General features: G+C 41.0%; 1 protein-coding gene across 1 annotated transcript; it reads right to left on the reverse strand.

The window, feature by feature from the left end:
* Positions 1-3,133: 3,133 nt before the first annotated feature.
* On the reverse strand, positions 3,134-10,768 carry vbp1 (von Hippel-Lindau binding protein 1). The gene is made up of 6 exons (XM_047385671.1): positions 10,612-10,768; positions 9,605-9,729; positions 9,214-9,280; positions 8,832-8,930; positions 8,526-8,664; positions 3,134-3,534 (listed from the first exon to the last, which is right to left on the reverse strand). Exons 1-6 carry the CDS (start codon positions 10,690-10,692, stop codon positions 3,458-3,460), a joined length of 588 nt encoding a protein of 195 aa, XP_047241627.1. The 5' UTR covers positions 10,693-10,768; the 3' UTR covers positions 3,134-3,457.
* Between the last annotated feature and the right edge of the window lie 374 nt (positions 10,769-11,142).

Raw genomic sequence — 11,142 nt, forward strand, 5'->3', positions numbered from 1 at the left:
CTTTAACATTGCTAAGTCTTTCATTATGTGAAAGGCATGTTGATATTTCCCCGATTTAATGGATGCCATTCACTGCCATCCACACCATTCTCTAATGTACTCCAAGATTCTTGGCTTTTATTGCTGTGTGCCTGGAGTCCAAGACAACCAGTTATGTTTTATTGGTTTTCAGAAAAAACATTTGAGGTTTCTTTAAAAGCTGCATGCCAGAAACCTCAAACAATACCAAATGATCAGATTTGCACAAACAGACATTAGTCTCAAATTGGCAAAATAGTTTCAGCTTATAAGGAAAAGTTGATTTCTTATTAAATAAAAATGTTCCACCAGCTGTGATTTTTTTTTTTTTTTTTTGCTGTTTAGTGTTGCTTGTTCTGAAAAAATTTGTAATATTGTAGCAATGTAATCTCACTGTGAAAATTCAACCTTTAATTTGAGTACAATGAGTGAGAAAATAAATCTCACTTTCAGAAATAATTAGCTCTTTAAAAAAATATCTGGTGGCACAACTATGGCCACCCTGAACAATTCCTATGAAGTACATGCAACTCTAAATTTTTATTATTGATACAGGAGTTCTTTTTGTTAATCCGAGCATCTAGTTATCAATTATGTCACACTGATGCCAGTTGTTCTTGGCTGCTCTTCAAAATGGGAAAAATAAAGAGAACATGTAAGGCAGATGTGTGCTGATCTGCATAGGTCAGGAAACTTCTAAAAAAAATGCCACTCACCTAAAATTGTCTAAATTTACAATCAGACAAAAAAAAAAAAAAAAATTAAAACAACTGGAACTGTGACAAACAAGGCTGGACGGGACATGGGTTTATCTTATCACCACACACGGGAGGACAGTAAGAGAGGTAAAAAAAACATGAGAGCACAGTTAGCGCAAACAGTGGCATCTGGGGGTCACATGAGGTTAAGAGTGAGCCTTTTAGCAAGAAACACTCCAGGTGAGTTTGGCATGAAACAGCGGGTGAATATATAGAAAAGCCCCTCATGTCCACTGTTAGGCATGGAAGATCTGTGGGCCTTCCAAAAACCCTGGGAATCGTGTTATAAAACAGGGGTGTCAAACACCAAGTCCTGGTGTTCTGCAACATCTGGATGTGTCTCTTGTCCAACACACCTGGAGAGAGAATCCCGGACTCACAGATTCATTCTAGTTTTTTTTGGTAAATTTACCAAATCAGAGCTTTATCCTAAAGATAGGTACAGTCACTTGATTCCAGCAAAACAAAATGCAAATCAGTGTAAATCAAGCAACCACTAATGACTACAGCTGCCATCTACGAAGTAGCTTTTTTCCAGAAAGTGCACTCAGTGGCTGTCTGGAAGACTGGAAATCCTTCCTGGTGTTTAGTTCTGTGAATTTCAGCATGCCAGTAGAGCATGTTCCCAAACACCAACTTAAGGAGGTCACATGATGCTGCTGCTTTTATAATGAGCCCTGCCCATTTTTACGTTATAATCAGAACATTTGTCTGGGTCCAAGGGCCCACACACTTGGACATGAATGCAAGTGTATTTCTTTGACTATCGTGGCTTTTTTGTTTTTGATGAAAAGCACTTTCCAGTGGCGACAGAGCGATTTATTGGCAGTGTTTGGTTTCAGCAGGTCTGCTCTCACACACAGAGGCTACAGAACTCTACTTGCTTTATTCAGATAACAGTAAGTACTGAAGAAAACCTCAGGATTTAAGTTGAAATAATCCTCAACAAAAATGTGAAACTGGAACAAACAGAGGTGAAATGCATTATGAGTTGATCTTTTGAGGTTGCTTTTTCAGTCAAGGTAAAACGAAAGGACACCCATTTTGGATTTGAGCATTTCAGGAAATAATTAGGACTGAATAAATATAATCTGGTCTAAAATTATTTAAATCTAACCTGAAGTGTCCAAATAAACAACAGATTTCACATCGTTACTAGTTATTAAAAAACAAACCCTGAATGTAGAAACTAAGTGGAAAACTAAGTACATCCCATGGTTAAATGGCTTTGGGCCAACTTTAGCTGCTGCAGTGATTCCAGTTAGTTTTCTGCATGTTATCAGTCTCTCACGTTGCTGTGGAAGAATTCTGGCTCACTCTTCTTTCCAACATTACATATTCAGCTTTGCAGTCATTCATTTCTGCACAGCTCTCTTCAAATCCCACTGTAGCACTTGAACTAAGGCTGAGGTCTGGACATTGACTTGGCCATTGCAACACCTTTTATTTTAGGTCATTTTGTTGTAGATTTACTGCTGTTATGGATCATTGTTCTGTTGATCATCCAGTTTGGGCCGAGCTTCAGCTGCTGGACGGATCGTCTCGCATTTGACTCTAAAATACTTGAAGCTTGACTTAATGACTGCAAGGTGGCTTTCAGAACGAGCCAAAATCCTCACTGCTCCACCACCATGCTTGAAAATAATCCTTTTCACTGTAGAAAAATGAGGCCTGACATCGTTTGGAAATTGCCTTATAATCCTTCCCAGATTGATGAGCAGCATCCATTGCGTCTTTCTGCCTTGGCACTGTATTAACTGACATGTATGTTCCAGAGCGGCAAACTGCCAAGACTAGCTGTTAGTTTGCCCCCCAGATTCACCAGTGTGAAGCAGCAAAAACGTACTTATAGTCGTTTTCCTCATAACTCGTTTGTATCAAAACAACACACAAAGCATCAAATCAAGGTCTCATCTCTTTTCCCAAATGTTCTTTTTTTTTTTTTACTTCATTGTTTAATGAGTACAGTGGAAGACAAATAAATACAGATAGAACAGTAGTAAGGAGAGGAGGAAAACAGAATAGAAAAATGGAGAGGCAGGTCAGAGGACGGAGAAATACGACAGGTTTGATGGTGGAATCTTCCTCTGTGAATCCCTGAAACAAAGTTACAAGGCAAAACCAGCTTATCCTGGATTTATTTCCTTTTCCAATCAAACGTGCAGCCAGGCTCTATAAGAGGAAGCTGAAATCATGTATAATGTAAGTGTGGATGCTGGCTGAGAGAAAGTAAAGGAAAATCCACAGAGGACGATATGATGTAAATGAACCCTCGTTTATAATCTACCAAAGGAAATTAATAAAACAAATTAAACAGAACATAGTGAAAGTAATAAAAAGAATACAAAACTGCCTTGTTGACTTTGTTTTTGGGTAGTTTTTACTTGAAAAAATACTGTAAAAAGTAAAAAATCAACAGAAAACAGTAGTGGTGGAAAGGCGAGCTGGGCCAGATAGAGGAGACGTTGAAAGGCAAACTGAACTATGACACACGCTCGACCTCTGCAGCTTCACATACTGCACCTCTGAGAGCTCAAACTTCCAGTAACACTTCAGACGAGTCCTCTAATGAGCCAGGCTCTGGGGTCAACATACGCATGACTTCAGCTCTGGGTTTATTTTTCTTTTAATGACTAAGAAGAAGGTTAGCAGGTTGGGAACATCGACACGGTTTTGTTCAATTAAGACTTGGCTGCTGATTTCAGGAGGTTTTCTCTGCTCCTTCTCTTTACATCCCAGTTGTAGACTCGTGCCATGTCTGAAGGGAGCAACAAGTTAAGAGCAAACACCAACAAGGAGGTTTACTTTGAAGGAGGCAAGCCATATTCAGCTGTAACTTGTGTTAATTCAAAACATTTCTCAGGTGCAACTCAATAAATTAGATCATTATCAAAACAAAATCCTCTCATTTCGGTAATTTAATTCAAAAAGTGCAACTCATAGATTCAGCAAACAAAGTGAGATATTTCAAGTTAACATTTCTGTTAATTTTATCTAACTAAAAACCTAATTAAGTTTCTCAGACAAACAATACATAAGTCCAATAAAAAAGGTTTTTAATACAGAGATGTTATGTGATGATGTCACATGATGATCGTCTGCTGGAGAGCAGACGATCATCTAAGCCACCTACAGTCATTATTAGGGGAGTAAAAGGTACACAAAAATGACGGTTTACTACGTTATAACCAGAAATAAATCAATGTTTTTGTTTTTCTGTTTTCAGCCATGAACAAAGAAGGTTACAATTCAGGCCTCTAACAATAAGCTTCAGTTCACTCCATCTGTGAAGCTGAATAAGAGACCTTGATGTTCTCTAATGGACTCTAGTAATAGCTGGGAGTTTTGGTCCTGATTTTAGTTGTATCGCAGAGCACATAATTGCACTCTTTAGTTCCACACATAAGATGTTTTTGATGATTATGCATCTTTCTCATTATTTCTCATTTGTCTCGCCTGTTCTACAGTAATGCATCATACATGCACAAAGCTAATGTTTAACAGAGAGCTGTAATTCCAATCGTCGGCTAACTTGACAGCCGTCATTCCACATGTGTACAGGTTTAAAACAGCGCTGTATTTATTTGCTACATGCGTGTCAAACCAAAGGGCTGCACTGAAAATTTTCAGCATGAATACGTATGTTGCTACACCTTTAGTCAAAGCTAACAGTGCTAATTCCAAGCATATTAATGGAAAGTTGAGTGGAAGGAAAAAGTGAGATAGAAAAAAAAAACGCTACAAGCAAAAGGGATAACTGTAGAGCAGATGATGAAGCACAGCACTTTTGAGGAGATTCATAAGGTTCTGGTGGATTCAGTGCTGCAAGAGTCACCTCCCACAGACGTATCCATAACATGCTACAACTCTCCTGAACCAGCGATGACGTCAGAAGGAGAAAAGGACTGGGCTGCTGTTTTGCGGTTGAAAGTCCTTATTTCGGCTGAAAGAATATTTTGAATTTTACTTGGAAGTCAAGGTCTCAGCGTCGGCCGGAAGAATAGAGAGGGACAGAATCAAGGTGAGGTTTCCATAGTTAGTGATGGTCTGGGCAGCAATGACATCTGTTGGTGTTGATCCACAGTGTTTTATCGAGTCCAAGGTGAGCACATCTATCTACCTGGAAATGTTTGAGCACTCACTGACAATCTTTATGGAAAAGCTGATTTCATTTTCCACCAGGACTTGGTCATTAAAGCTGGTAGTGTGAGGTGCTCACCGTGGGTTCATTGTGCTCTAATGACCTGCAAACTGACCAGACCTAAACCCCATAGAGAACCTGTGGAGCATTTCCAGGAAAAATCATACTTTTTTGGAGAAAATGAATTTTGGGTTTTCATTTGCTGTAAAACACACAAATAAATCTATATACGAGTTTAACTTTTTAAATCATTGAAGTTACCTTTTTACTATATTCTACGTTAAGATCGAACTGCGTTTGTAGCTCGGGATGATAGTGATACCAACAAGAAACCCAACGAGAACCAACACTAGAGGTCCAAGAAAGCAGCATATTAGGGTTCAGACCATCTTTATGTTCCTCTGCATTAACAAATACTGACTAAGTTACAGCATCACTACTTCAAAAATAAAGATGTGCAATAAGCTAATGTTAGCATTCGATATATCACAGCAATCAAATACTAAGCAAAACATATTAAAGCAATATACACTGGGTAGAATAAGTTTTGAATGCATAATTTTGTCAGTAAATATTTTTCACTGACAAAGTAACAACCCATCCAGTCCACACGTCCAAAGAAATTAGACCATAGATGTCCAGAACTAAAGATCTGTGTAATAAAATTAAATGATAGGGAAAAGGTATTGAACACGCTTACTGAAATGAATTTAATACTTTAAAGCATTGCTCAGGTGTAATTCTGGTCCATACTTACACACAATCCTGAAGGCTTTGTGGGCCCTATGAATTTTGATCTTTAGTTCTGCCCAAAGATGTTTTATTTTACAGGAAACAGATCTGGTGATGCCATTCTGGAGGCTGCAGGTCCAAATGATGTCATGCCCAGAGTCCTGAGTAGACCAACTATGTTGGATTCTGCAGCACCTCTTCAACCTTAGACTGACCCTGGAGAAGAATCAAGTGCTGAGATACACAGCCTATCTTATTATGGTACCTAAGATAGCTCATCCATCAGTCCTTAATGACTCTAGACCTGTTGCCCCACCTGAGGCCCTTATGCAGTTTGCTTATCAATGTAGAGATGAAGATGCCATCATGCACCTGCTTCAACCAACCTATTGTCATCTGGACAAAGCCAGCAACACTGCGATAATCATGTTCTTAGATTTCTCCAGTGAATTTAGCACAATTTAAACTGATTTGTTTTGTCAGAAACTCCAGAAGACTCAGGTGGAGGCCTCAAAAATCCCCTGGATCAAAGACTACCTGTATGGTGTTTTTATGGGGATACGCAGTGTCTTTGGACCTCCAAACATGGTGTGTATGCTAGCATCCAAAGAGTTTTGGTCTCATCTGACCAAACTGCACTGCTCAAAAAAATAAAGGGAAGACTTAAACAACACAATATAACTCCAAGTAAATCAAACTTCTGTGAAATCAAACTGTCCACTTAGGAAGCAACACTGATTGACAATCAATTTTACATGATGTTGTGCAAATGGAAAAGACAACAGGAGGAAATCTTTGGTGATTAGCAAGACAGATTCAATAAAGGAGTGGTTCTGCAGGTGGGGACCACAGACCACTTCTCAGTATCTATGCTTTCTGGCTGATGTTTTGGTCACTTTTGAATGTTGGTGGTGCTTTCACACTCGTGGTAGCATGAGACGGACTCTACAACCCACACAAGTGGCTCAGGTAGTGCAGCTCATCCAGGATGACACATCAATGTGAGCTGTGGCAAGAAGGTTTGCTGTGTCTGTCAGCGTAGAGTCCAGATCCTGGAGGCGCTACCAGGAGACAGGCCAGTACACCAGGAGACGTGGAGGAGGCCCTAGAAGGGCAACAACCCAGCAGCAGGACCGCTACCTCCACCTTTGTGCAAGGAGGAACAGGAGGAGCACTGCCAGAGCCCTGCAAAATCACCTCCAGCAGGCCACAAATGTGCATGTGTCTGCACAAACAGTTAGAAACCGACTCCATGAGGATGGTATGAGGGCACGATGTCCACAAATGGGGGTTGTGCTCACAGCCCAACACCGTGCAGGACGCTTGGCATTTGCCAGAGAACACCAGGATTGGTAAATTCACCACTGGCGCTCTGTGCTCTTCACAGATGAAAGCAGGTTCACACTGAGCACATGTGACAGACATGACCGAGTCTGGAGACACCGTGGACAGCGCTGCTGCCTGCAACATCCTTCAGCATGACCGGTTTGGCAGTGGGTCAGTAATGGTGTGGGGTGGCATTTCTTTGGAGGGCCACATGGCCCTCCATGTGCTCACCAGAGGTTGCCTGACTGCCATTAGGTACTGAGATGAGACCCTCAGACCCCTTGTGAGACCATAAGCTGAATGTTGTTCATCAAACTCTTAGTGTGCTTCTACATGCGTTTTCTTCAGCAGTGGATGGAGAGCGTACATAAAGACCATGGTGGTTGAGTGCATTACTTGTTGTTATTTTGTACCAGGCAAATCCAGGTCTTTATAAAGCTCTCCACAAGTGGTCCCTGGCTCTTAGACAAGTCTTCTGAGTATACCTCTCACTCCCCTGTCTAAACCCAGGCTCAGGTGGTTGGGGTTTGTCCTGTCCCCGGTGGGTTGCTGGTTCAAATCCCCCCGCTCCATCCGTCTCAGTCGTCCTTCACTTGACCTGCCTTGCCTGTTGATGGCGGTCAGAGGGTCTGTCCCATGGCAGCTGTGGCTACAATGTAGTCTACAACAGTCAGTGTGTGAATGTGTGTATGAACAGATGGACGACTGATTGTAGTGAAAAGCTCTTTGGAGTCCTCAGTATGTTTAGCCTCAATAAGGTGGCAAAGGTATTAAAAAGAGATCCCTGGTTGTGTGAAACCCTTGTAATGAGGTGTCCTTTTATGCACCTCCCTGTGTCATTCTATTTTATTACAAATAATCACATTTCTGGACATCGATGGCTGGGATTCTTTGCCTGTGTGAACTGGACGGGTTGTTAGCAGCATCTAATGAGAATTTCATGTCTGTGGCAACTTTAGAAGTATATTTACTCTCAGGCTTCAACAGTACAAATTGAAAAGCAATGGCATCGAGAGATGCACTTATTGTTGTTATATTTTAACAGGATATCTTTTGATTATACCTTTAGAGTCTCTGCCTTGTATTAAATATATTGAACTAGTATTAGCTAAAATGAACTGTAACTGGACCATAGGCTGGTTTTTGAAGTTCTGAAACATAAATAAGCTGAACTGATTAAGAAACTATTAAGAATTATGAACCAACGACTACAACCTGTACTGGAGTACATGCCGCTGCAGCCTAGCGATAGTTTACATATTTTGCTCGTCTTCTGTAAAATTAAAAGATAGGTCTAAGTTGTTAATTACCTTAAAAATGCTACATAATACCTACATACACCCCTTGCATTTCAGCAAACTGAGCGAATAGAGCATGTGCTTATACCAAGTGACATCTAGTGGCTAAACTTTAGGATATTCACCATAAGACACTGTTCTAGTATCAAAGGGAGCCTCGTCCACCTTCACTGAGGAAATCTGGAGCTGAATCAAGAGCCCTGACACTTGGTAGTGAACTCAGTCTTGTCAGACTGCATGTTTGAAGGATACTGACTTCAGTGGTGGTGCCCTGGTCTCTCAGGTAGTCCAGATCTTCCTCCAGCGTCTCTAGGTTACGAGATGCTGTGGACAAGTTCTTCTCCAGGAGAGCCTGGGCTTCATCGATGTCATATTCTAACATGACGTTAGCCTTTGAGGAGAAACATAGGAGAGGCCAGAAACAAATGATTAAATTGAGGTTCAAGTGCCGTGCTTTCACCAATCAGCCACAATCTCAGAAATTCAGATAATTCAGTGTTAAAGTGAAGTCAAGGAGATAAACAATGCAATGGAAATAAACTCAAAAGCCCTACTTACCCCTAACCATAGGCAAACTTTGTCAGTGGGCGGCACTGAGGCCTTGCAGTAAACATTGTCAGCCAGTAAGAAGTGTGTTTCCATTGGCTCTGTGGTTTCCTTCACAAAAAGAAGGTATAGTCCTTTTATTTGAAATGAATTTAATATTTCTTCCTAGGAGTTTCTGTCATGGGTTAGTTTTTCTGTGATAATCTGTGTCTGACAGCAACCTTATGAACAAATTTCCAACTTGGGAAACATGCTGCAGCTTTCTTCCAGCTCACAGAAGACATTTTATGTGCTGACCAACCAAAGGGTCTCTGCAGAGCTACTTGTCACTCCTTATATAGTCTGGGTATAAAGAGACAGCTGAACAATAAGGCAACAGATCACCAAAGCCCACCTTTTTCTTCTGCATGTGTCGGAGGATTTCTAGCGTCTGGGTGATCTGTGGGATCTGGTTTTTTAACCTGCATAAAAAGAGACAGAAACCGTGTTAGTTGATGAATAAATGCTTTTAGGAAACCATTACATTAAAGAATCAAGTGTTCATAGATAATGCATGTATACAGAGGCAGGTTAAAAAATATTACAAATAATAGGGGATGCAGAGTTAGAAATAATCATGAAAGGAAACCGTCTACTTTTAGCTTCCAGCAAAGCAATACAGATATAATCTCACATTAATGAGAAAAAGCGGATGAAATAAAAATAAATAAAAAGCTGTGTATCATGTGATAGTGTAGTGAAATCTGACTGGTTGTTTAAATACACCCAGGAGGTTAAGCTGTTACCGGAGTTTCTTCTGAGACAGGTTGAGCTCCATGTATTTATATTTCTGGTACTGTTCGTCCAGCCTCCGGAGCGCCGCGTCTGCCGTCTCGTTTCCGGGCTGCTTCATGAACGAGTCGACATCCTCCTGTAAGAAACAGCCGAACACAGGTCAGACAGACAGCGGATGAACAATCATCTGATCTCTTATGAATAATAAGGGATTACAGAGGCAGGCTGAGGCTTTCCTTTGATGATGGGCAAAAGCAATGAGCTGCCATTTAATCTACTGAATCCAGCTGAATTTGTGAGATGTCATTTGTAAAGATTTAATAATCCAGCTAAGTGATGAACAGGTGCCAGATTTTATAAAGCTCCGACCTGTAAATACAGGTTTCAGCCAATGCCCATTTCTGTTTAAGAACTATAAATAAAACTTTTTTTCTCCTTTCTAGATAAACTGAAAAATGAAAAGGTTAAGCCCATCCTAAGAAGGGGGACTTTACTTCTAGATATCCACCAATCACCTGTGACGTTTTCCACTAAATCCTTGACATACATGGTTATGTTCTGTTACCAGACCTGAGAGCCCACACAGAGAACATGAGGCTGTATTCAGCGGTGTTCCTCTTCTGCCTCATCATGTAACATCCCATCCATGATGGGTCTGTTAATGCTTTATGTAAAACCTCAAAGTGAGAAACTGAGGCCTGTTAATAGAACAAAAAGCTGCTTTCAGGGACCAGCTGAAATATGTGAAAGCCAGTAAAAAAAAAAAGAGAAGAAAACCAAGAGAGAGTGAATACATAAAAAGGCACTCATCATTCAAACAGTTATGACCATAGATGGAAGCAAGCAGCCGCCCATCCTGCACACACAGCGGGATCATCAACTGTCTGTCAGCGCTACTGCTAGGTTAGCTAGGAGGCTCCCAGCCGCTATTACGCCCCATGTACGTCAGTGACAAGCAGAAACACGGTAACTCTATTGCACACAGGAGGAGCAGTGAAAAAACTTCGGCTTTACGCACCACAAACACCGCCTCGGGGATCCCGAGGTGCCTTTTCTTTGTCGCCTGTACGGCATTGCTGTTGTCTATGGTCGCCGCCATGTTGAAGAGAAGTTCCAACCTCCCTTACGCCTGCGTACAAGACGCCTGAAGAGAAGAGTAGGGACTCGGCTGCTTCTAGCGGTCACATCTTGAAACTGCACACAGGGTTTCAACATTTCCGCATTCCGAAATGTATTTTAACAAGGAACGTGTCGTTTTGGCCGATTTCAACATAAAACTAAATAAATCTCAAAAACGGGTGTAATGTTTGTTCCATTTTTGCAGTTGGCGGGTTTGGAAACTATCCCACAAAGTATTGCGAGATAACGCAAAGACTATTGCGTGAGAACGCAAGCCCCTTCGCGGGCAGTTTTGGATACAGTATTAATAAATATTTGCTTTGCTCTATAATTAACACATAATTAGTGAGCACAATAAGCTAACTTTTTGGGGTCCAATAAGGGGAGTGGATTGTCCTATTCTAGTAATAAACCTAATTTCAACATCAGA

The sequence above is a fragment of the Girardinichthys multiradiatus genome, chromosome 14 (genome assembly GCF_021462225.1).
Source record: "Girardinichthys multiradiatus isolate DD_20200921_A chromosome 14, DD_fGirMul_XY1, whole genome shotgun sequence".
Taxonomy (NCBI): domain Eukaryota; kingdom Metazoa; phylum Chordata; class Actinopteri; order Cyprinodontiformes; family Goodeidae; genus Girardinichthys; species Girardinichthys multiradiatus.